This window comes from Amphiprion ocellaris, chromosome 9, assembly GCF_022539595.1.
Source record: "Amphiprion ocellaris isolate individual 3 ecotype Okinawa chromosome 9, ASM2253959v1, whole genome shotgun sequence".
NCBI lineage: Eukaryota > Metazoa > Chordata > Actinopteri > Pomacentridae > Amphiprion > Amphiprion ocellaris.
Window position 1 is genome coordinate 12,840,843 of NC_072774.1, and position 26,695 is coordinate 12,867,537.

Genomic DNA, 26,695 nt, shown 5'->3' on the forward strand with positions numbered 1-26,695 from the left:
TATGTGAATCGCATCATTGGCTGCAGCAGCCAGTCACCGGTCACTCACTGACTCACATTGAAAAATAGCACAGAATGAATTGTTACGTGTTTATTTCATGTACAATTTAGGTTGGATTTTTTTTGTGCACAGCGCAGATTTTCTGTGCGCGGAGACCGTGTCAGCAGTGCGCAATTGCGCACGCGCGCATCTTAGAGGGAACAGCGCTCTTGGGTTAATATTACTGCTGCAGTGATGTTTGTTGTATTTTACTGCTGTGCATGTTTAGAAATAAGCTCAGTTTAATCTGTAGCAATGCATCACTTTCTATTATTTTAATCTATTAATTATTTTGGGCAAATATGTTGACAGTATGATAGTCATCATCAAAACACCAAAGGAGGGAATATCTTTTAGCACAAGTGTTTCATCTCTCCAGTAGGTTTCTAGAGTCTTCAATGCCAAGAAGCTCGTAGAGGCCCAACACCTTACCAAGATGTTTCATGCTAAATTTTCCTTTAATTTGTCACCCATCTATATCTTGATCTTGTCTTAAAGAGTAAGAAATGCTCTTAGGCCAGAAAGAAATACTTGAACTTTCAGTTTATCAAACAAAAAAATCACATTAGAAAACACAAAACCTGGAGATGTGAGGCTTTCTGAACAGGAAGGTTCTGAAAAATTGTACTCTGAAAAGTAACTAAAGCTGTCAGACAAATGTAATGTAGTAACAAGTGCAATATTTGCCCCTTAGATGAAAGGGAATACAAGTAGAAAGTTGCATAAAATGGAAATGCTGAAGTAGTCTACAAGTATGCAAGTACAAAACTCAGCAGAATGTCGTTACAGTCCTTCACTGCCTCATAATAACCTACATGAGACCTAAAAAGGCTAATCAGTCAATTATGATAGACAATATTTAAGTTTTTTAAGCTACTTTTCTAAAGTGAGTATTTGCTGGTTTTATGGGCAGTTTTGAAAGGCATGCCATCTTTGAAAAAGTGCATAAACGACACCATTTATCAGAGTCGGAAACTACAAAAACAGGGAAAAACATCACATTTTCAACTTTCTGAGGGCTGTTGACTACTCATCTCACATCAGTCACCTTAACCACATCTAAGCTTAAAATTGTCGCATTTCATCAAATATTTTTTTTTAAACATGCCAAAAATAATCCTCAGTGATAACCAGATTCTGTAAAAAGCTAAATATATAAATAAATAAATAAACCAGTGCTCCTAAACACAACAATGCAGCCATGAGGGACTCAGCCTTTACCAACAGCTATGATGAAGATTCACTGAGTTTTTGGCTGAACTGCAGGCTCTTTACACGGAGCACATAAGAGACAAGTATAGACACTAATTTAAAATGGAACATAGCTGTAGGATTCTTTTAAAAACTATTTATGGAATTATAACTGTGTCATACTGCACAGTAGACACTTCTGAGTTCTTTTTGTTTCTAGCCATGGTTGTCATGTTTACACAGAGGTGCAGAACCTCAGAGGGTAAAACTAAATATCTTTGTATTTTGGACTGTTTTTCACATAAAACAAACCATTTGCTATTGATATATGACATTATATTCAACAGAAATGATTTGATTAATAACTAATAATAAACTGTGTGTTTGCCAGTGCTCTTTAATGCTGTTCCCCCCAAAAGCGAGTGTGGGATGATATAAAGCACTTCAAACACGGAGTTAATGATTCCTCGTGTCTGTTGACAGAGAGCGTGGGGTTGAACGCAAACAAATTAGTAATGCTCTGCTCTTTAAGTGCTTCGAAAAGGGAGCTTGAGGTTGCAGTTTGTTAGGTTACTGACACTTTCTATAATTAACTGCAGCTTTGTTGACGAGATTTTAAAAAACCACCACCTCCTACATACAACGGTGACTCATTAGAATGAGAGCTAACTGGGTTTTCTCCTTTCACAAGATTTTGGAACAAGCTTCTTGTATGAGAGCGTGATTCATTTTACTATATATATTTTCACCCTATATAGCTGGCTCTTTACATTAAATGATACCTGAACCCCACTTTCAACCAATTCTATGCTTCCTTTGAAAATCGTAGACAATCCATTTATACAGGTTAATAATTTACCTACACCCACAGTATTTACTTGACATGTTGGGACTTTACACACATTCGGAGCATTTCGAACTGGTTCATCACCGAGTATTGACTCAAGCTGCAGTTATGTTTAAGGAGGCCTTGTCTTGTTTTCTGTATTTAAGTGGTTTGTTGCAGCAGGCCATTGATCCCTGCATATATCCAGAGCTGCTGCCTGTGAAAACTGTGGACCGTCAGCAGGTGAGAAACTAAACCCGATGGAGATTTGATGTTTTTTGGAAATGCACCATAATTTATGATGACAGCACTTTTGTTTTGGATGACTTTGCAGTGAGACAAGCTAATTTTACTGTTGGTCTTGCTGCATAACGCTCTGATTAAGTGTGCATTCTGTTTACTGCACTGTTGTTTCACAGCTACTGCGGATGCAAACAGATTTGCCGAGATAAACATTAGACGCCACCACACTGATGCACTTTCCACTCCCTCTGCTCTTTCCATGAGTGGTCTTTGTCGCAAGCCGTGGGCTCTTATTTAAATAGCTTTCCGTTCCCATGCCTATGCCGCTACCCCCACGCTCTTTGTGTCTCTGTTTTAGTATCTTGGAAAATGGTACTTTAAAGCAGCAGTCAGCCACACCGAGGCCGACATCCAGCAGTTCAGAGCGTTGGACAACTCTTGGTTCACCATGGAGGAAACGGCCAATGATACGCTGCAGCTGACTGGACACATGCGCATGTGAGGCAGCAAATTCAAACACATACATTTAAACTGTAAAAGAGAAAAGGTCCCAAAGGTTGAAAGGCCAAAAGACAAGTAATGGAGGTAAAATAAAGTTTCAGGTCCTAAAGAGCCTGCAAGTTCTAGCAGTAGAATTTGTATAAAATTCACCAGACAGACTAACACAACAAACCTCTATTGTTCTATTTCCTTTGTGCTCATAGAACTGGAGTCATATCCAGTTAGTCAGTGTGTCATGGTTTTGGCGAATTAAGAGTTTACTTTGTGGTTGAAACTGTGCATCCTGTAAACCTCTCCTCTGAGTTCATGCAGTGGAAGGCCAACTAATTGTGTTGTTATGTGATGATTAGGGTAGGAAAGGTGAAAAAAAAACACCTGATAGTGAATAATAATTTTCTCTACGACTTCTAGTTAAACCAAACCTGCAAAACAAAAACAATATCTCCTGAAGGAATTTATTCGAATTTGGCACAACTGTTGGCTTGAACTTGAGGATGAGCTGATTTAACTCTTGGCAGTCAAAGGTCCCTGTGACTTCTCAAGACATGGGTTTGGCCATAACATAAGAATTTACAGGCAATTTAAGGGAAAATTTTACACAAATCTCTGAGTAAAATGAAAGCGAAAGGTCAGAGGTCAACTTTACTGCCACATCATAATGTTCAGCAAAAACTCTTTTTGGACTATTATTCAACAGCAGGAACAGAATTAGAGACTGTGACCATATTTCACATTTGGCCAGATACCGGTTTACTAATCTTGGTGCATGGAGCATGTTCTAAGTGAATCTCACAGTTATAGTAGCTGAATCTTTAAAATGTATTGTAATGTAAAAGTGTAATCTGAAAAGTAGTTTTATACACATACGAAAAAATGAAGTAAAAAGTACACATTTTCCATCCAGTTTCACACACATTAAGCATGTGTGAAACTGGTGCAGCGCAGTTAAAACAAGAAATCCCAACATCATAAACAGATACTTAAATTAGGGAAGTGACATTGAGACAGCATAAAAGTTGTAAAGGCATGTTTCAAAAATGAAAGTCTTTGTGTGATGTTCACTTGCAGATTCAGCTACTTAATGTGTTGTTGTTTTTTTCAACATGATGCTTTTTTTTAGAGGAGATGCCTGCATTAAACAGACATGGACCTATCATCTGCAGCCTGAGAGGGATGACCTGGAGCTGGAAGGTAACTGCACAAAAATTAGTTTTTGAGGGATACACTTTGTTTACTTAGCTAAAAAGATGGGGATTTTGTGGCAGAGTTTAGAAATAGAAAAAAGCAACTTGACATCAAGACAATGCAGGGATTAAGCAATTTCCCAGCGTTGTATTCTTAGTAGGTTGGGGAAGCCCCTGAGTGTCTCTGTTAGACCATCACTAAACTAAAGCTGGCCACTGAAATTACTTTTGAATGGGGTTTTTAGCTTTAAACACTTTGCAGTCTCCCAGATAGCTGTATATTTGAAAAATTCCAGACAGGCTTTTGAAAAGAATCAAATCGTAGAAACTGTCAGAGTCACAAATAACTTCTTGTAAGTTGAAAATCTGGTAGCTGATGCCAAAAAAATCTGTTAAAAAATGGTGGAACATGTAAATAAAAAAAAAAAGTAAACAAACAACAGGAAATATATGTAAAATACAGATTAATTGTAGTTTCTGTAGTTTTAAATATAGTAAAACACTGAAATTACATACAAATTGCTCTTTGTTAAAATAAAAGGTTTTAGAAAATATATATATATCCATCTTGTACAGCGGAGGCATTTTGAGGAATTTAAATATGAAACAGATTCTGCTTCACTGGGACTTTTGTTGATATTTAGTTTTTGCGCACATGTAGAAAATAGAACTAATGAAAAACCCTTGAGTGACTCGTGTGTTCATACTTCTAAACTCTCTGTTCAGCAGACGTGCAGCTGTACTTTACTAAGAAGACAACACATTATGCCACTTATAGCATCACTATACTGGATACAAATTTGCTTTAGGGTTAGGATTTTTAGATTTTTTTGATTGGCCAGGCTCCAGACTATATATATAAGAGTTGCTGTCTTCAATTTATGTCCCAAACAAGAATCTCTGGCTGTTCTGGGTGGAGATCAAGACTCAGACTCACCAAATCACTATCTTCTTTTAAGTCAAATTTTTGTTGCTTATTCTGAGTAATTTTCTAACATCTGTAGCATCTTTTCATTATCCTTTATGAGGTTATTGTTTCCAGTATTTGTTTTATTATTATTGTGTTAAAGCTGCTTCATGCAAAAACTAGTAGGTATAACAGTGTGAATGGAATTATGCTTTCACACAGATGAATAAATAGCTACAACTTGTCAGAGGTTACAGGTGGAAATCAGCAGGGCAAAGAGAGAAAGTACCGCATTCAGCCACTAAAATGACTGTGCATTTTTCAAATGAACTCCCTGGGTAATAAGTGAGAAATGATAATCACCTGTTATGCTCTATTCCTGTAATAACTCATGTACAGACAGAGCAGAACTGAGCTGAACTGAAGTTAAATGACTGTCATGATTTCTTAGTTACTATCGTCGTGCCTCAGTTCACTTCAGTAGAATTGTAGTTCAAGATGTTTCTCTATTAAGAAATGTCTAATTTAAAGCATTACTAGAGACCATGGACCCTTATGTTATTTGTGAAGTTTGTAAAGTATTTTTTCTTTTTTGGCATGTCCATTTGGAATTTGAAACATGCAAGCACAAAACTGTGCTCCTCCAATGTGGATTTAAACACAAGGACATGACTTGAAGCAAAGTTTGAAGAGCTGGATGAAGATATATGTGCCTTGCTGGTGTCTGTGGTTTTGATCCAGGAAGGCCGCAGCGTAGGAACCTGCTCTGGAGTGGCAAGTGGGCCAACTGTCCGGACTGCATCGTTTTCCAGGAAGTAGAACCTCCTTTAAACGAGACCGGCACAGTGGACTCCCTGCACAGACACATGCTGTATGGTGAGCTGTCTGGAAGCAGCAGTTCACCACAAATAATACGCCACAATGAAATATCACTTCAGCCTTCTCCTAGACTGTTATCCTCGGCAGATAAATACCAATCAAATATCTTCAAACCGCTTGTACTTTACTGTAGTTCGGTCTATTGTCTAACTGATTAGCTTTGGTCTGTTATCTAACTGAATAATCATGATTTAGTCAGATAGCTAACTGATTAGCTGTAGTTTGGTCAGTTATCTAAATGATTAACAGTAATCTGGTCATTTATTTAACTGATTAATCATAGTTTGATCAGATGTCTAATGGATTAGCTGTAGCTTGGTCACTTACCTAACTGAATAATCATCGCTTAGTCAGGTAGCCAATGGTTAGGCTGTAGTTTGGTCAGTTATCTAAATGATTAACCATATTTTGGTCAGTTGTTTAACAGATTAGCTGTAGTTTGGTCAGTTATCTAACTGACTAGCTGTAAGTTGTTTAGTTATCTAAAAGATTAGCTGTAGTTTTTTTTCAGCTATCTGATTTATTAGCTGTGGTTTGGTCCAGATGCCTTTAGCAGGTGCAAAACAGTTGGCTCTACTATGTTATTTAGTCAACAAAATAAATGACCAATCTGCTGCTTATCGAACCATATACTTTGTCATTTACAGATTACAGCTACAGATAAAACTGTTAAGGTTTGGTTTTTGCCTGCAGAGTGTTTAGATCTTTATGTTGTGTAAGACTTACTTCCCATTTTGGGGTGAATTAAATTTAAATCTCTCCTACTTCCAGAAAATCTAATTCAAACAAGCACTTTGCATGATTATTGTGCATGTCCAACATTTTTGTTTTCTGCTTTTCACTGAAGCTCGCCACAGTGACGTCAAAGATGAGTTGGTGACAGCATTTCTGAAAAATGCAGTATGTCATAACATGCAGGCGAGCGTCAGACCACCTCAAGAGAAAGGTTTGTTTTTTGTATAGTGAGTCCTTTTTCAGAAAGTGATGCTTCTGGATCTCTCAAAATGGTTCTTCTGCAAACTGTAACAATCATTTGTGTGTTTGCAGAGTTCTGTGCCTAGCCATTAACAAAGAGGTAGGTTCAAATATTACATTTCACTAAACTGGGTTTGCTCTTGCTGATTGAAATTACAGTGGGATCTCTTGATTCTTACAGGATGCTGCTGGAGCCTCGATGACAATAAGATCATTTCATACTTTCTCTGTGTAAGAGTAAAACAAATAAAAGCAAAAATACTAACTTTTTTTCTCCTTCATGATATTTGTGTGTGAAAAATGCAATGCTATGAGAAATAAAGGCAGCTCCTTTGATACACTCATTACACCTGTCACTTTCAGTCCCAAAAACCAGAACTACAGAAACTTTGAGGTAACAAAAACATCTTTATGGGGGAGAATGCGCCCACATCCACCCAGTAACAAGCTGGGGAATTCCAATAATACTACTGAACAGAGGCACCTGTTCACATAACTTAAATGAAGGCATGTCAAGTCTGTAAGGACTTTTTTGTGCTACTCTCTGTTGCCATGAGATATAATAAACACATATGCTATCAATTCATGTTTTGTTGCTAGCACCCAGTTAGTTTTCCTTGGAAATAGGCGGGATGATTGTTATTCTGTCTCTAATACACAGCAGTTTAATCAGAATAAACAGAACCATAAAAACGTGAGCGGCGGCACGTTCAAATGTTTATACTCCTGTTCCACCTTCTATATACTTCACCTTTCCTCAGGGCCAAACAAACTCACATTGTGCAACCAGTGTTCTGCAATGTCACAGGCAAACACATTTCTCTCAGTAAACAATGCACAGTTGCATGGTAACAAGTTAGGTGTAACTGTAAGATAATAAAGGTGTGCGGTTAGAAATTCTCCGGGCAACAAGTCACACAATCTGCTGATTTGACTTCACTAGGGAATGCACTGTGGGTTCAGTTGTGGTGCAAAATTCAAAAGTAAAACCAAGACCACAAAAACAGCCTTTAAAAAAGATCTCATATTTCCTATTTGAGTAAAAGCATGGAAGAATTGATGTACTTAATGTTTTTGTAGAAGGTCAAGGTGTTAATGCACTTCCCAGTAAATCTCAGGGGTTGTGAATGATGCTGATTTAAAAAAAAAAAAAAAATCTCTATTCACATTATTTTACATTTAGTTTTGGACTTTTCCCTCTCTCTGTTTTTCTGGGTTAGAAAGTGAGTGTTAATTGGTGTTAACTGTCACTGTTAATCTTACTTATTAGGGCTGTATGGATGACATTTGATTTGAGCAGGTCCAAAACCAAACTTCTCGTCACTTTGTTCACACTGGATCCCATCAACAATCCAGTTTAGTTCTGTTCACACTAAAAATGTATCATACAAATAAACATAGATTAAAAAACTGCTTCTACCCTGGAGGCTTTTGTGCCAGGACCTGTTATTAAAACTGTTTACGAAGGTGTCTGAGCATGAAGTGGCTGCCTGGTGCTACTGTAACTCAAATGGATGCAGCAGTGTTGCGTTTCACTTCTGCTGAATCAAATTTGGTAGCGTTGGAGTTTAGAACAGATTCGGTAAAATCTGTCACTGACTCATTGTCATAAGGCTGCTATTTACTCTCCTGGTGATATGGAGACTGCCTTTTTCATATTTTGTCCCAATTTTGTACAAAAACAACACCATGTACAATATATTTACTAAACAATGCATGCTTTTTTTCAAGAAACTAGACAATCACTGCACTGTAAAATCACTTTACTGCCACATGCCAGTATGTTGGCTGTTCTGTGCTCATTAAGATTGTGTGGTATGTTTGCACAGTAAACTGTCATGTGGTAGCTCTCACAAGGTTTGTGTAATATTTTAAATGTTGTTTATGTGCAGTACTGCAGTCTAGTGTTTGTATGTTTGCACTGCAGGATCACGACAAATTCCGTGCGCGTTCAGGCATAATTGGGCAGTAAAGTTGATTCTGATTATTGACAGAGCCCAAAGTTTATTCACTTTGGCCTTTCAGAAACAGCTTCCGGCTTAAAGGCCTAAATCATGTGTTTGCTCCACATACATCTTATAATCAGCTAGATCTGGCCAATACATCAGCCAATATGAAAGGATTTTGGATGCATCTGAACAAGAAATTGCAGCACAGTAAAGTCTTTAGGGTACTGTAAAACAGTTACCCATGAGAGAGCACTAGCATATGGATTTTTGGAAATGTAATCCTTATCCGAGTTGCCTGCTTATGTTATATTAAAAAACACCAACCGTTTTTTTAAAAAGTGGTTGAGCTACAAATTTATGAAGTATGAAAATTATTTCACTTGACTTGTTTTTGTGTTTTGACTCAAGCCCAGTAATAGCTGACGTATTGGACCACAAAGCAGAAGTGTGAGCTCTCGTCATCGTGAACTAACAGGTCAGCACTGTGGGACGAAACTCAGAACTATATTGTTCTCATTTTATAGGACAACATGCAGTGACATAAACCAAGGAGCTTAGTTTCTGTGGTGGAGTTTGGACTGGCCTATAGCACCTGGTGGGGAATTATGTGGTGATGTGCACAAAAAACAATGGTGAAAAGATGTTTGTTCCCTTGATTTTAGGGGACAGCACCCAGCAGCCCACATCCAACCTGTTACTTTTTCATGTTGCATATGTAGGTGAGTGAGTGAGTGTGAGTGTGTGTGTGTGTGTGTGTGTGTGTGTGTGTGTGCTTGGTAGAAATTAGGTAGGAGAAAGTTGGTGACATTTACATAATCCAGGAGAAAATCTACTGGCTGCATGGGGACGCCCCTTGGAGCTCGAAACCAACAACACTCAAGTGAAATTGACCGTCTGCCAGCTTCAAAACCAAACATACAAGTTTCACTACTGTTTTCATACCATAAATTCTCATCCTCACACCTGCCTTTACATCGGAACTACTTCAACTTTGCTCCTGTTTCCACCAACATACCATAACATTTCACCAATAAAGACTCTAATCGGGGAGAAACACCAGAGACTCCTGTCTGTGTGTTTAAGTTTTGGTCAAACATTGTGTCTCCAGGTCAGTGTGGACTTTTTCTCTATTAAACCCATCTATGATCTTTCCATTACTTGCCACAACAATGATACTGCCAAAGTCACTCGAAGCAAATGTTGTTTTCAGTATCGGAAAGCAAATGAAACACATCTTCAGTAATCAGTTTTGCATCTAATTCAGAACATTTCCTCATTATGTTAATTAAAGCAATCAAATTCCAAACCTACTCGCTGCTGCAGATTAGCTGTATAAAATTTTAAGGAGGCAGGGATGCATTAAAAGATCTCCTGCTAATGAGGATTCCGATAATTTTTTCTGCCTAACAATGTATGTCATTGTAATGGCTCCAAAAGAAAGATAACACTGAGCTCCCCAACTAACCACAAAGCAGAAGAAAAAAAGGAAGCAAAATAAATACCAGACAACCCCTATGAGGCTTCCCTAAACCTAACGAGAAGAGATGAACAAGACTGCAACTAGAAAATAAAAGAAAAATAGCAATAATAGCAACACACTTTCCAACAGCAGCACCGGCGCAATGGCTAAGGCACAGAAATGCCAAAGAAGGCTAATTCTGGGGCTTGATATCCTGGAAAGTTCAGGTGGAGGTGACGTAGCTGCTCCTGGAGGGCATAGCAGACCTACAAGAATCACATAGAAACAGCAACAAAAGATATTTACTAACAGTTTAGGAAATGAAAACTATGATATTAGGGACATTTGGGAACATCTGCAACCTTTATAGTTTGACAAATGTGACATACATCGCTGAAATGTTATCAGAGGCCCTGAAGTGCTTATGTAGCTGAAAGTAGCAGCCAATGCATCTTTACCCACTTATGTCAATCTTGTCTGATGCACTCTGTCAGAAATATGGCTGAAACACTCAGGTTATTCAAATGACAATTACAATTTTTAGTGCCAGGCTAATCTCTTAGAAAACATCCACAAATCAAGCAGCAACCTCCAAGGCTGAAAAATGAAGTCAACATTAAGTGTCAAAAACTGCAGCTCATTGAATGTCCACTTGGAGCTGACACCAAAACTGATCCTCAAAGAGCCCCGTGTTAAAATGTACAACTTTTCAGCTGAAAAACAGTTTGGTGTCTATAGATAATTTCCCTGTGCATGACAACAGTACAGGAGGTGAATTTCTACACAGCTCAACTGTTTAGATTGTATTAAGGCTTAAAGTTGAGCATAAAAAGATCAGTAACATGTCTGCATCACCAGGCCAGTATGAGATGTGAAGAGCTCCACCAAAAATGAACATTTTGACTCAAAATGGTAAATCAGAGAGTAAATTACAGCTTTACTACACCTAACGGAAGATTCAAAGTTCTCTCGTCACTGAATTAACCCCTAAAATCTCATCTCTGTGCATCAAAATTACAAATCTAGAAGTTTTTTTTCATGAAAATTATCCCTTCCTGCTTTCAAATGTCTCTACATTGTTGCATAGCCTGCTTATTTCACTCATTATGTCTTCCAGCATATTAAAAAACACCATATGAACATGTTAACAAGTCAAAAACAAACAAACAATGTCCCCAGTGAGGGTCTTTAAGACTGAAAAACACAGTAATCCACTCATTTAATGACTGAACTCTGACCACAATTATTGCAAATATTATTGCTTTGCTTTAGTCACTTATGAAACGAATGAAAAGACCATTTTCAATGATTAAAATATATCTAATTACTATTACAAAATAAGGTAGTTTATGAAGATAAGCTTTATAAAAGCAGTCACTACTTAATGGATCACATTGTGGGAATGAGAAGGGGTGGCAAGAAATTACATGACCAACAAAATGAAACTAAACTAACAAAAAAATGGCTAAAAACAACTTTATGGGAGAGAATTTAACTCCAAGCTGGGTTGGTGAAAGATTTTATGCATTTTTTTTTTTTTTTTTTAATATTTAAAAAACTCAAGTTTGTGCACAAATAAAGAAATTCAAATTTATTGTATTCAAACATCAAAATCTGGGGTACACTCGAGTTAAAACTGACTCTTCTAACACTTCATACCTAATAGTAAATACATGTTTCACACTTAGCAACTTTACGTAGTTTTAAAGAGACCTGAGACACTCGTGTTTGTTTTCACACAAAATAAGGCCAAACCACAAAGCAGCATGAGAGAAATTTGGCATAGGTTCAAACTCATTATCTGTTATTGCATATACTGAGTTTTAAACTCAGAAAAGAGACTCTGGGACACAATAAGGCAGCAGCAAGTCAGGATTACAAACTATATCCCCACAACACATATTAGATCAATTTAGATCTGAGGTCTGGTGTGAAGAAAAAGTCCCCGTCATATTTGTTTGGGTGTTAAACTCTAACAGCGACCTATAGACGTGGGAAATCACACACCGCCCACAGCAACCATCAATGTGTCAGCAACTGGCCTCATATCTTCACATCTGATTGTACATTTTACAGCTTGTGAGCCATTTCAATACTTCACTCTCCCTTTTCAGGGGGACCGTCCAGGTTGTGCTGCATGAAACTGCACCTTGGCTTAACAGATCTAAGGAAAGTTTCAAGCCAGTGCGTTTGAGGGGCCTCTGAGTTTCCTGCTCTGCAAAGTGGCATCCACAACTGGAGCCTCCTACACCACAGCCCGCCTCCTCCAAACCACAACTGAGTCTACAGAGAGAAGAAGAAGAAAAAAAAAACTGCATCTCATCTTCACTACGAGCTCATGTAAAAGGGAAAACCCTGTCAGCCTGACATGTCTCTCAGAGAGAAGCAGTCTATGAGTTTGGACACTGAGAGTTCAACACACTCTGGGTGAGTTGAGGTATATTTGGTTCCTCTTGGTTAAATATTGTTTTACATTGCTGCAATTTGTCTGAGGGCTCTTGGACTTTCTTATGTTTCTATTCTGTGGTTGAGGTCTTGCTGCTGTTGTGATGCTGAATTTCCAAAATTGTGAAAGTTTGTGTCAACAAGTGTTCACAGAGGAGACATTTTTTCTCAGGCTGCAGAGACATAACTGACAATGACTCATTTTCAGACAAATTTAAGTCAGATGTGCTCTTCATTATGTTCATTATCAGAGCAGAAAAAACTGATTTAAACAAATTTATTGGACAAAGAGATAGATACATCTACCTTGTCCTATCCTTTATTGTTTAGGATTTTTTCTAAATTATTAAATATTAGACACAGTTGGTAGATCTCAGTTCTGTACCTTAAAGATTGTGATTTATGCTGTATATCAGCAATTCGAGGCGGTGTTTACACATTTATTAGAACAAAACTACATTTTCAGTTGATGTTCATGACAGTGGCATTACTAAATAACAAATACATGATATTAATGGAAAGCCTAGTCAGAGTATTAAACATTAAACCTCATATCTTAGCTTTAATTTTACAGTAATTAACTGTTAAAATGGCAACCACAGCTGCCATTTATCACAATGAGCCTGAGCATAAACATAGCAGAATATAATTAGAGACCTTTCAGATGAAATCATAGCATCAGTTGTAGGTCAGATTGTTTTTATAGTTCAGTTTTAATGAGCATATCTGCAAGCTTACGACACACTGAGTAGATAAGCTGCCACTAGTCCTTTCTTTGCCACCGTGCCAAGTTACATCTGCTCTAAGCCATGCAACATGTGCGCTGGAATGCAAAGCACACCGATTTGAACAAGTAGACTCGGAAATTACCTGGAGATCATCGTGACATTCTTGTTCAAAGGTTTGGAGTTTGACTGACATGTAGGTGTAGGTTGAGGGGTCAGTGGCATTTCACAGGTTTCAGTCTGTCATTACAAACAAACAACCAAGACCACAAACTGTTCACCACATAACGAGGTGAAATCCCCGAGAGGCAGCAGCTTGGTGGTACAAACACAGTGCCTTTTGACATGCCAGTTATTCTGCACGGTCTGGTTTAGTTATGCGTCAGGTCGACTATTAATTCACTCAGTTTAGAGAAGAATTAATATATGGCTTAAAATTTCCACTTTCGAATTCATCACACAAGCAGTCATATGAGCTGACCTCAGTTTTCCCCTCCAAATATGGTGGGGAATTTGTTTCTAATCTGTTTACCATCTGACTGCTTGTGCCACATGAGGTGAAGATGTGTAAGTTACCAAAGTGTCAGCAGCAAAATGTAAGTCTGAAGAAAAAGGTTCCTTATAAACAGCATTTTACAGTTCAGTAAAGGTTCAATACACACACACGAAAGGCCATGACATGATCAATAATGGATCTAGTCTTAGCTTTTTTAATGAAACGTGATAATTTAACATTTATGGAACCTGAAACAGTTCTTTAAATGAAGTAACGTGAGAAGCAGCAGTGAGAAACTCGACAAAAGCCTTCAACTGGACTCGTCTGATTGAAACCTTAATATTGGGATGCATTTAAAAACATATGTGTTTTATATGCTAAATATTCACTGTATTTAGAGTCTTGAGTGTAGAATCTATGAGGGTTTCAGGGGATATGGCTGCACTGAGTACCACTCTGGATCAGCATCCTGCTATGGAAATAAGACAAAAAAAAAAAGATGTTTAAAGCTGCAAAAAAACTGATAAATTTGTTGTAAAAAGGATCAGACTGGTGTTTTTTTTTTTTTTTTAAATCTGAAGTGTACTCAGATATAAGAGAAACCTAATGCATGCTTTTTGTGTGTTTGGCAGGATGGAGGGTCAGTCGAGGTCCTCTCACAGGTACCTGTTGCTGCAGGTGTGGTGTGGTCTGCTCACCGTGTCCGTGGTGGTTATGGCTGTTTTTCTGGCTTCCATCAAATCAAAGTCAGCGCAGGTCAGTACACCTGGAACCCACACAGAGAGGATCACATTTAGATTCACACTCGCTGCTGGAAGAGTCACCTGCTAGCTGACAGATTGTATTATAATGAGTCCATATCAAAGTCGAAGTGTGGAGAGTTTGTCTCCCCCCTCTGATAATGAGAGGAACTACACGAACAAGGTTGACACTCACTAATGACACATCGATTGCTTTCTGTTTTAGACTGTAATTCCTCCTCTGAAGTGTTTTGTTTTCATCTGCAGCATCCGAAACTTTTCCTGGATGCTTCTTGGGTTTTTTCCCCCCTCTAAACTAGTAGTTGCTTCCCTTTTCTGAAAAACTAAACATTTCTGGTTAAAATGACAACTGGTGCACCAGAGCCTGAATGCTGCTCCAGAAACAGACACAAAACTCCAGCATATTTAAAAGTACAAAGGGATTTACCTGAAAGCGATCAGCTTAATTAGCATTGTGTGAACTCATTTTGCTTTAAGAGCCCTGCACATGACACGTGAAATTAAGAATCACATGTTCTTGTAAAATCCCACATCTGTCTGTAATTTCACATAAAAGGCTCGGTTTGAGTCATCTGTGAGTGCAGCTTCTTAAATGTGAATATTTTCTGGTTTCTTTCCTCTATGACAGTAAACCGAATATCTTTGAGTTGTGGACAAAACAAGACATTTGAGAACATCATCCTGGCATATTTTCACCAATTTCTGACATATTACAGACAAAACAAATGACTGATTATTAATAAAATATTGTTAGTTGCAGCCCTTTTGCAATCAGCTCCACTAAAATTCTTGTTTGTGGCTTTAAGTGAATCAGCGCTCCCAGTTTGTACCTGTAGGTGGCAGTAGCATCATGACAGACTGGCTCAAGCATCAGCAACAGGACACGTGGAATTACTAACCTCAGAGCAAACCTAATTTACCATAAACTCACTGACTCAGTACTATAAGGTTGTGATTTAGCCTCTAATCTGCAGGATAAATTAAAGTAAAATTGCAAATTTTCTCAGGAGTTTTTCAGATTTCAGTCAATTTGTCGTCACAGGTGTTAATGATTGAATTTCAAGGATGTTTTTCATGTGGAAATTCCATAAAATAACCTGGAGTTTAAGGGATTAAAACACTTGTACTGTAGAATGCAATTCAGCAAACATCGTTATTTACAGCTAAATTAACTGTCAATGTGTCCAGCAGCTGTATTGACTCAAACAAATGACGTTTTCTTTCTTTTAAAGGACGAAGTCTCCACACTGAAGCTAGACAACATCAGTCCAACAGGTAATTTTGATGGTAATTTTTTACTTGATATTCCTATTCAAGTAACATCATGTGTACAAATTGACTAATGTGTTTTCAGAACAGAACAGATTATTAGTTATAAAGGAGACAGGAAACATATCTGGAATTAATATACTGATAAATATTTGCAGTAAAAATGAAAATCCCGTTAAAAAATTTTAGAATAACGCTGTCTGTACTTCAGCTTTTATACATTTATCCTTCAGTGTTAATTGGCTGCTGCTCCTGATTCTCACCCAATCAGATATTTAATCAATACATTTTATTGGGAAACAGTTATAAAACATAATTACACCTGCACGTTGGCTCAGATAATGGATCGGCTCCTCATCAATTTATTGTCCTAATTGTAGCTTATTTTCATAAAAATCTCACAACAAAAGGTTGATTTGACTTTTCTCTTTCAGACAAAGCTTTCGTGGTCTCTTTGAAGTCAACGGGTAAGATATATATATATATATTTTATTATTACAAATACTTTGAAAACAATCGGATAATATTTAGATTTATAATCTAGTTGGTCTATTTTTTAGTATATACAGATTATTTAGTGTTTTCTATGTCACGGCGTGGGGGTGAACCCGAGCAGAGAGCACACAGATGAGGGACTGAGGCAAGAACGAAGGTGGATTTTATTAACAAAAACAAAGGGGAGTGCTGGACGGGGTGGGGAACCTGGTGACTGGAGTAACTGAACTAAAGGGGAGGGTGGGGGGGTGACTGTACCAGGAACCGGCGGCCCGGTTGGCGTTCTCCGTGGGGTGGGTCAGCGGCGGAGAGCGGGCAGGAGGGCCTCGTTCCAGGGGGGCGACAGGCGGGGTGTTTTCCGGAGCCGAGGGGGGAGTATGGCAGGCAGAGACCCTCCACGACGAGCAGGAGATCCAGGAGCAGGCAGCAGGTCCAAGGTGAGGGAGGCAGGGGGGAGGTCTGGTCAGGGCTGGATCTGGAGTGCAGGAGATGGGGGGACAGAGCAGGTGGGACCAGGCAGCTGGGTCAGCGGAGCTCGGCAAGAGAAACACGATTAGTCAAGGTAAAGCTTTTCAATGGAAAAATCTCAACAAAGGTTCAAGGCTAGACGACTGACTGCATGAGCAGCATTTACTATCTGGCAGGGTGTGGAGTGTGCAGCTGGCTTTTATGGTGGAGATGATCATCAGGTGTGCTGCACCGCAGCTGCCCGGAGTTCCATTGATGAGTGATTGGTGATGAACAGCAGCTGGACAGAGCAGCTCTGCTGAGCTGCAGCAGGAAAGTGGAGAGAGGAATAGGAGGGAGGAGGGGGAGGACGAGGGAGGTCAGGTGGGGGCTGAAGCTGGGACTAAATTCAAGTAAAATGTCACTTGCCTTGTCTTGATAAGAAACTTTATCTTAATTTGATTTATTCTTACACTGTATAGGAGATACATTGGTTTCTTTTGCTTTAAATAGGTTTAACTAGGTTGCTTCAAGCTGAGTTTATTTGAGGGTTTTATGGGGTATAATTCCAGTTCAACAGCCTGAAAATTCATTTACTGCACCAACGCTACAATGAATAATTGATTAAATGTCAACTATCGACTTAATCATCAAGTATTCTGTCAATCGATTAATCAGCTTGAGTCATTTTTTTAAACAAACAATTGACAGCTAATTGAATAATTAAGAAAATAATTGAAGGATTAATTCACAATTTACTGATATTTTACAGGTGTTTAATATTTTGTTAAATTACAGATAGTAATTTACAAAATCAGTTTTACAATTTAGATTCTATTAAAAGTTTTTATTTTGTAATTTATGTTATGTTGTATTTGTATTACCACACAAATTTTTGCTGTATTTAAATTAGTTTTTTTCATTTTACAGATATTTGCAGTTATTTGACAGAAAAATTGTTTTTTCTATTTTCTCTATTTCTATAACAATGGTAAATATTTTTTAATAGTTATTTTACAAATTTTTTCCAGTTAAAAAACACACAGATATTGTCTAATAAAATCACAGAGATAAAATGTTAATTTACATTTTGACTGTAAAGACAAATGCACAAAATTGTACATAATGTCCACATCAAAAATGTGTTTATTTTAACTAATAGCAATTTTATCTTTCGTAAAATTACACTTTTTAAAATTATATTTAAATCAGCAAAAATGCTATTTCAACTATTTTTGCCATTATTTGACTGAAATGTATCTATATTAAGGATTCAAAAATTGGAAATAATATTTTTTAAAGTTATTTTTATTTACTATGGTACAGATTATATCTTGTAAAATCCCACAAAAAATTTTTTACCTGTTGATATAAAAAAAAGGTAAATCACAAAAATCTGTATTTAAAGAAATAGTAAATTCTCTTTCTGTCTGTAAAATGACACTGGTTTACTGTATTTAAATCAGCTAAAAATGTCAATATTTAAGACTTTTTTTGTATATTATTTTGGCAGTTTGTACAGTTTTTGAACATTTTTTTGTGTTAAAAAGTATACTGCATTTGCAGCACAAACTTGCGCAAGCAACAAAGTGCAAGCATGCTTTTATGTTGAAATTTGGCTGTGTGCATTGATTCTCTTTGCCACACTTTAATAGGAAATCATCAATAACCAAGTGAAGGATGAGAAGGGGAAGTGAAGATGTGTTGTGTTGTGCTGTGAACCTTTCCACAGTTATTGCATCAGCAGATAAACCTTGAAATTCTGTTGCTTTTCAGAAACGTCTCCTTCGTACATCCAGCTGATGAAGTGTAAGTACATTTCCTCCTGTTCAGATAATGTTCAGATTCATGCTGTCACTTCTTGGGAAGCTCATTATGGCTTCATAAAGAACCTCTACCTTGAGGGTGAATCTAAAATGTATGCATCTAAACTTGTGTCAAGTAATGAGAAATTTTTTATAGTTGCATTTTAAAATCATCAACTATCATCTTGCATTTTGTTTATGCTTTGGACAACTTACAATGAAATATCAAGCTGGGAAATTTCTAGTAATTGCTCCAAGAACAGTCAGATTCAAAGATCGATAACTTCATTTGCTCCCACTTTCAACTGTCATGCAGAGAAAACTATAAAACAGACAGAGATTCCAGTTTTAGTACCCAACTCTCACTTGTCTCTGATCGCTGTTTAGTTATGATGCTTGAATGAAAAGTGTTGTCACTCTCGACGCCCACAGATGCTGGGAGCAACAAATTCAGACATGCAGTCTGGGAGCAGCTCAGAGTCATTCTGAGAAACGTAGGAAGCCTTTAAGTGAAGCAGATGTAGGTTAAAGGAAAAGTGGGTGCAGAAAAACCACATCTGAGTTCTGGAACTGACTGAAGCAGATTTAACTGCATCTGTCTTGGTCCAACGAAGATCCATTATGAGAGTTGAAAGTCCTGTAAACTTGTTTTCTCAATCAGCTTCTTCTTCAAATTCAACATACTTTCTTAGAATTGGGAGGAACTTAACATTTACCTGCTGTTTTATGAATTTTATTCTGGGCATTGCAAAATTTACACATGTATATATTATCAGCTTGCTTCATTTAATGATAAAGGAACAAAATGGGGACAGTATAAAAATAATTTATTTTGGTCCAATATAAAACAAGTGGCAAGTTTTTCCATTGTTAATAATATTAAAAATGCACTAAGAAATTATTTCAGGATTTATTTTTATAGCAGTAAGTAGAAATAAATAGAATTCTTTTGAACAATATTAGGGATATTACTAAATGCATGTTTAGTATTTTGGGGCATATTTGGATTTTGTCTGACTTTCTGATAGCTGTATAGCTGTTCTGATAAAAAAAAAAAAAAACAATAAAAAGTGACACTAATAAAATAATCAGAATTGGTTGAAAAAAAAGAAAAACATTCAAAGGGGTTCCAGAAGGAATCATTTCAAGCCTAAAAGATTCCTCAAGGGTCCTTGCCTTCTATGAATGTCAAAAAGCTTGAGTAATTTGACACTAGAAAGTCCTATATTTCTATATTTGTCCCTGTTTTTCTCTCTGACTTCATGTCCATGGCTAATTATTAAACAAACACTGGAAACCTTTTTAATTAGTCAATAACAGCTTCACAACTATGAGGCCTGGTAGGAGCATCCAGGGTAGAAATATTTGAAAAGAGTTTGGAAAGAGCTTAGCTGATTTTATGGAAGTTGCATTGTTTAAAAAAAAAAAAAAAAAAAAAAAAAAAAAAAACTAAACTAAACATGCTTTTTTTTCTAAGCTTGCTAATTTAGTTATGAATATTTACTGTTATAGAGAAATTTCCTTTAGCTTTAAAGCTGTAATGATACATATTTTGAGTCATGCTGCTTTCCTCATCTGCTTCTACACCTATAGTATGAGCCCACAGTCCACAGGACGCCCCAGTTTGTCATCATTCACTCCAATAATCCTAACACAGAGAGACATACTGTTCAGCCTTGTCATGTTTCCAGTCTCATGCGTTGTGTTCCTCCCACCATGCTGCTCTTTTCCTGTGTGAAGTGGGTTTCCTGAAGCCACAACAAACCCGAAGCAGAGCTGTAATGTGGGCTGTACCGACTGAAGGTGTAATTACAGCCCACGGCAACACAGGCAGCATCAGTTTTTCAAACCAACTGGAAGGAAATCATACATTAACTGGATCATCAGCTTAAATGGATGTCTCTTCTGTCTTTCTTTGTTTTGACATTTCTTAAATGTTTAACTCACTGGCTTCTATGTGCAAATTTTCACCTTTTAAGTAAAAAGTAGAGCTATCCAACGAGTAACAACTACCTAACAAAAAGTAACAAATAGTTAGCCAAAGAAACAAATAACTCAAAGTAACAAATTGTTAAAAGGAGTACACAGTAAGATAAACGTAACAAGTAGATAAAAGTAACAGTTAGCTAAAAGCAATGAATAGTTAGCTAAAAGTAACAAATAGTTAGCTAAAGAAACAAATAATTCAAAGTATCAAATAGTTAGCTAAAGTAACATATAACTCAAAGCAGCAAATTGTTAAAAGGAATAAATAGTAAGATGGAAGAAACAAGTAGATAAAAGTAACAAATAGTTGGATAAAATGAATAGTTAGCTAAAAGTAACAAATATTTAGCTAAAGTAACAAATAGTTAGCTTAAAGTAGCACATAGGCAAAAGGAGTAAATGGTAAGATAAAAGTAGAAAACATGTAGCTAAATGTAACAAATCATTAAAAGGAGTAAATAGTCAGAGAAAAGTAACAAATAGATAAAAGTAACAAACAGCTAAGAGTAACAAACAGTTTGGTAAAAATAACAAATAGCTCAACGTATCAATTAGTTGGAAGGAGTAAAGAGAGGGAAAGTAACAAATAGATAAAAGTAGCAAACAGTTAGCTGAAGGTAACAAATAGCTAGTTAACAGGAGCAAATAGATAAAGGTAACAAATAGACAAAAGTAACTGCTAAAAGTAACAAATAGTTGGTTAAAAGTAAAAACTGTCTGCTAAATGTAACAGACAGTTAGCCAAAAGTCATCAATAGCTAAAAGGATTAACTACTTATTTTAAGCTAATCATTTCATTGATTGTTTTTATCCATATATTAATTTCAGCCAACTATTTATTTGTTTTACTAATCATATAATTGTTAACTTCTAGTTATTTGTTATTTTTAGTTTACCGTTTGATCATTTACCTTTAGCTATCTATTTGTTACTTTTAGCTATAGCTATTTATTGTTTTTAGTGATCTATTTGATACTGTTAGATAATTATTTATAATGGCAAAGGTAATAACAATGGTAAAGAATTCCTAATAATAATGATAAAGAATTCAGAATCAATTCACCTCTGCTGCAGGGATTCTTCAGGGAATTGTTTTAAGCTCAAAGGGTTCCTCTACAGTGGCTCCTTTACATATAACATAAAAATGTGTCAGCATTACTTGGGATGTTTTGTTCTGTGTCATGTAAATATAAGTTTTTATGTCCTTTTGATATTTCTGAACATTTGTGTTGACTCTGGACTAAATTTAGTTGGGATTTACAGTCGCTGAGTGACTAAACAAAAGTTTCCTGATGTCCTGCAGCTGGGAAAGATCAATACTGGGAAGAATCACCTGGCTGCGACTCATGCTCCCTGGTCCTGCGAAACGACTCCATCTACTGCAAGAAGAAGAGCTGGTACTTCATCTATGCTCAGGTCACCTTCAGAAAGACGCACCAGTCCAAATCTGTGGTACTGAAAAGAAACGAAGTGTTTGGCAAAAGCATGAAGAAACTGGCAGAGGGGACGTGCCCTCTGGAGGAGGGCTTCGTGTGGGTGGCCAGGATCGTGAGCCTCACGGAGGGAGACAGTGTCAGTTTAGAAATCTCAGGTGATATTCTGAAGGATAGCACAGTCTGGGGCGCTTTTCAGCTTTATTAGGTTGGACTGCTATGCTAGTGTAGGCCTCGACTAACTTCATCAGCTGGGATTGTTCTGAAATGTTGAGATGGAAGTTTAATTCTCACAGTTTTATACATTTTTTTAAAATTACTGCAAATCACATGGATTCCACAATTCTGAATATCATTAAAAGTCTTGTAATCTTATTTGTGGCCAACATGGAACACTAATCCAAATTTTAGGCCACGTCTTCAAATAACCAGTCCAACCTCAGCAGAATTTTAAATAAGCCAGCTGGTTCTGACTCTTGAAATTGTGACACATTTGGTGATGGTGTACATTTTTTAAGTTAACTGCTTTTTTAAAAACTGTGACTGTCAGTCTGGGGCATGAATATGTTCTTCTTCACTGCTTGCATATTTATAAAATGGAATACTATATTGTTTGATTACAAGGAGGAAAAGTAAATGAAAGGAATAAAATATTTTATTAATTAAAACCACTGACTTTTAATTTTTGCTGCGGACACAAGGTGGCGTCACCTTCCACCAAATCACATGAAACCCAGTGCCCCCCTGCACGTATGTGTCCCATCTGTATTGGTTCACACCTCACATTACTCAGCCTGACAGGACATTTATCAGTTAGAAAAAGCTCCACACAAACCGCAAAGACATTCCAGTAATGCCTGAGGAACCTTTAAGTATTGTCGAATCACCCTGCCAACTCAGAACACGCTGTTACTCGTGTCATTGCCCTGTGGCTGCACACAGATACTGTATGTAACCGCTGTGATATTTAATTAGGTTTTGTGTTGAGCAACAGGTGCAGAGCAGGAAGCCACATATTTGGTGCAACATCAGTCACCACGTTTCCCCTCCACAACATCCACAGACATGTTTGAGCTTGGAGGCAGTTTGCTTTCTCAGACTCAGACTCAGAGCTACTGCTAATGTGTCATTACAGACCTACAACACTATACAAGTCATGCATTGACGGTACTTTTCATAGTCTTCATTTTTGCATTTTTCACTTCTGTCTTGTTTGTTTCTGTAGAAAACAGGTCAAGCATGAAACATGAGATGTCAGGCTGAGACAGACATTATGTTTGACCTCAGCACTAAAAGTCTCCAGTCATTCACTAATTAACACATTAAACCCAAGGCTATTATTTGTAATTTCAACTTCAGATTTCCCAAATTCAGCCTGAAGCAGCCCCACATCTGTTAGGCCAAAAACTGTGTCTTCTGTGTATGAGAGACACCTGGGAGAGTTTTGAAACTCTAAAATGTGACAAGCTCCAGCAAAAGTTGATGTTTTTTCTTCTGCCTAATCAAACTCACTCTAAATTAGAGATTAAATACCAGCCTGCAACAGGAAGGAAAAGCATGAGGCCTTCTGGTTGAGTTTTAGTAGCAAATATGAAAAGTGAAAGGGTTAATATTCACTCCCTCTCTCACTGAAAGTATTAAATGGTGGCGGAGCTCTGCTCAGCATGTAACACATCATGGGCAGATGTAGGGGTTCTCCCCCAGGAAACTGTGAGTGTCAAACACTTCGTGAATCTTAATGATCTTGAAACAATATTTTCTGCCCTCTCTGCATCAACTTATGGTACAAAAGTAAAGGAAAACAAAAACTGCAGGCACTAGGTAACAAAATGTAAAATGTAATGGACTATATGTAGATCTAATTGCATTTTAGTGCTTGTATGAGTTCATATTTCAAAAGAAAAAAGACTCAGTGCTGAAGAAGAAAGGCTCACTTCCATCTGAGGTATTATTTCACTCATGAGTAACGTTTGTGAGTAGCGTTTTTTGGAAATGTTGCACAATAAAATGAACAAAAATATACATTTGCACATAGTGATTCAACAAGTATGGCCTAATCTCCACTTCAAAGTCTAACCTCTTAACCCTCACTGATTTAAGTGACACTGCTGGAGTTTGAGTTAGTGAGTTCACAAAGGTTCAAAATGATAAAAAAAAAAAAAAAAAAAAAAAAAAGGAGGAACGGAACAAACTAACATGCTGCTTGTTTAACTGAGAGATATTTCACCACGCTGAATGTATCTTCCAACAACTTTCTCCTCTGTATACACTTTTGGAACCGTGCTGCATTTATTTTATTGATCAAGAAGGTTCTCTCCTATTTGTTTCCATACTTCTGCTCTGTGTATACACAGCCTGCAGTTCAAACATTTACTGAATTTTTGTCATGTGCTTGTTTTCCACAGCTGAGTGAGCTGTGGCTTTTTATGCCAATAATAAGATCTTAATTAAGTATCACAATTTTAATCTTAGATTTGATTAATTTCCCTGACTGCACACCATACATTACAAGGTGAAACACGGTGGAAAAGCAAAATAAATAAATAAATAAATATGATAATTCTTAATGTTTTCACAGTTTCCTGGTGGTGAAAAAAGATTTTGGGGTTCAGAGGGTTGAAAATAGGTAAAGTAGTTTACACTTTTTTGAATAATGAGGCTTGCAGACAATGTAGAAATTGATCCAGAAATATATAATTAAAAATCCAGCGTTAACTGATAACGCACAAGAAAAGTCAGAGGAAGTAAAAAGTCAGTCAAACTCATCCACCAGCAATGATGAATGTATGTAGAGAATTTTATTGAAATTAAACATTTTACCGCCCCACTTTGTTCTAACCCTGATCCCAATGACTGTCCTTATTTTCCAAGATGTCTTCACTCTCAGACTCAAACTGATTGTCAGCTCACTTAATATCCTAATAATTGCAGTGAACGTGATGATTTGTTGACTCTGTGAGTGACATGGCAAACCCTCCCACAACCTTTGGTGTTGTTTAAATCAGGCTTCAGAGAAAACATGCAGCATGACATCACATCCAGCAGGTAATTCAGGCCTCTCACTTCCTCACACTTTCATACAACACTGGTTCTTTTGTTCTCTTGAGCCTTTGTAATGCTGTCTGGGTTGTTTGTTGGCTTCTTAGTCAGGCCTCTGATGGTATCACTCACAAAGAAGCAGAAGTGTGTATTATTAAATTGGCCTTTACAGTGGCTGCTTCAGTTAAAAACAAATTAAAATGTAGAATCAACACCATGGCCAGAGGAAGAACGAGTATAAAGAATTCAGTAATGGCATGTGCTGGTGCACATTAAAGCATTTCTTCAATCAGTTGTTGTTGTACTGGGTGTTAAGGAACAATTTCGGATGAAGGGTAATACATTTCACTTTGTAAGCCATTATGCTTAATATACAAAGCATTTTAACGTGTATAAAATCTAAAAAAAATGCTGTAGTAATTTCTTCTGTGTGTCATTATAAGACATTTTCAAGGCATTTTTACATTTACTGCCAGTTTTCCTCCCAAAGTGTCCTTAATGAGTGTTAAAAGCCACAATGCTTTCATTAAGCTTCCTTGTGATGGCCACATCCACGGTCACACAAGTGAAATACAATAAAGGTAATATTACAACTTTATTGTCTATGCTGTTTCCCCTTTGTGTTTCTAACAGTCTGATTATGCAGTATGAGTCACTTCAGAAAGTATTCAGACCCTTTCATGTACTGGACACTTTATAATATAGTACATTTAACTGTAAATTAATAAAAATGTGCCCCACCAAGCTACACTCGATAAATCAGGATGACCAAGTAAAAACATATATTTAGAATTTGTAAATATCAAAAACTGAAATCAGTCATTTATGAAAGTTTTAGTTTATTAATTCAGTACTTTGTTGAAACTTCTTTGGCAGCAGTATCCAGTCTTCTTGTCTAAGTGTCTACTGGCTCTGATCAGCCTGGATTTGGACCGTTTGTCTCACTCTTTCTGCAGATCCTCTCTGGCTCCATCAAACTGGACCGAAGAATGTGAACTTCAGTCTTTACGTCTCTCCACAAATGTTCTGTTGGGTCAAGAACTTGTCCTGAAGCTACTTCAGTGTTGTCTCGAGTGTTTGTGTCGAGTCACTGTGGAGCTGAAAGTTGAACCGTTGTTCTCGTATCTGGTCGCTGCTCTCTGCAGCAGGTTTTCTTTCATCACCTCTGTGCATTTTATTCATCCTTCCTTCAGTGCTGATGAGTCTCCCTGTCCCTGCTGCAGAAAAGCACCCTCATAGCATGATGCTGCCACCACCATGCTTCTTGAATGCCATTAGCAGGTGATGCGAGGGGCCTGCTTTTTCTTTTAAATGCAGTTTTACAAACTCCAAGTAGGCTGCCATGTGTCTTTATGCAAGCCATAAAGGCCTGATTGATTTAGAGCTGCTGAGATGGTCGTCTGTCCAGCAGGTTCTTCATCTCTGAAGAGGACTTCTGAAGGTCCACCAACATCAAATGGCCATTGTCAGGTCATATCATTTCTCTACATATAGACCAGTAGGGAACTAATCCACCTCCCTGTAGGTTCAGTAGGCTTTTATCATCCATTCACATTGGTGATAATCAGAGAAAGATGCGTTTGAAAAAACAAAATTAGTTTCTTTTCTAAAGCCAACCAAGTTTTGGTGCCTAAACTTAAA

At 37.3% G+C, this 26,695-nt stretch overlaps 2 protein-coding genes and 1 long non-coding RNA gene across 3 annotated transcripts in view; 2 read left to right on the forward strand and 1 right to left on the reverse strand.

The window, feature by feature from the left end:
- The window catches only part of LOC129349607 (uncharacterized), an 18,887-nt gene extending 5,299 nt beyond the window's left edge, over positions 1 to 13,588 (reverse strand). Inside the window, exon 1 of the long non-coding RNA XR_008602670.1 lies at positions 13,469 to 13,588. This is a non-coding gene — a long non-coding RNA (uncharacterized LOC129349607). The remainder of the gene's footprint in view (positions 1 to 13,468) is intronic.
- On the forward strand, positions 2,133 to 7,010 carry apom (apolipoprotein M). Its single transcript, XM_023286213.3, has 7 exons — positions 2,133 to 2,299; positions 2,658 to 2,797; positions 3,921 to 3,991; positions 5,633 to 5,767; positions 6,618 to 6,716; positions 6,818 to 6,845; positions 6,927 to 7,010. The coding sequence occupies exons 1-6, from the start codon at positions 2,186 to 2,188 to the stop codon at positions 6,829 to 6,831; spliced, it is 573 nt and encodes a 190-aa protein (XP_023141981.1). The 5' UTR covers positions 2,133 to 2,185; the 3' UTR covers positions 6,832 to 6,845; positions 6,927 to 7,010.
- LOC111579092 (uncharacterized) lies at positions 12,355 to 22,665 on the forward strand. The gene is made up of 6 exons (XM_023286212.3): positions 12,355 to 12,580; positions 14,452 to 14,575; positions 15,813 to 15,855; positions 16,284 to 16,316; positions 18,568 to 18,600; positions 21,886 to 22,665. The coding sequence occupies exons 1-6, from the start codon at positions 12,522 to 12,524 to the stop codon at positions 22,221 to 22,223; spliced, it is 630 nt and encodes a 209-aa protein (XP_023141980.2). The 5' UTR covers positions 12,355 to 12,521; the 3' UTR covers positions 22,224 to 22,665.
- The last annotated feature ends 4,030 nt before the right edge of the window (positions 22,666 to 26,695 follow it).

Bases quoted from the DNA above. Each gene is read 5' to 3' on its own strand.
- apom (XM_023286213.3), top strand. From the start codon at position 2,186: ATGTTTAAGGAGGCCTTGTCTTGTTTTCTGTATTTAAGTGGTTTGTTG. The intron at 2,300-2,657 runs GTGAGAAACTAA...TCTCTGTTTTAG, and splicing joins AAACTGTGGACCGTCAGCAG to TATCTTGGAAAATGGTACTT. The intron at 2,798-3,920 runs GTGAGGCAGCAA...GCTTTTTTTTAG, and splicing joins CTGACTGGACACATGCGCAT to AGGAGATGCCTGCATTAAAC.
- LOC111579092 (XM_023286212.3), top strand. From the start codon at position 12,522: ATGTCTCTCAGAGAGAAGCAGTCTATGAGTTTGGACACTGAGAGTTCA. The intron at 15,856-16,283 runs GTAATTTTGATG...TTTCTCTTTCAG, and splicing joins AGACAACATCAGTCCAACAG to ACAAAGCTTTCGTGGTCTCT. The intron at 16,317-18,567 runs GTAAGATATATA...GTTGCTTTTCAG, and splicing joins GGTCTCTTTGAAGTCAACGG to AAACGTCTCCTTCGTACATC.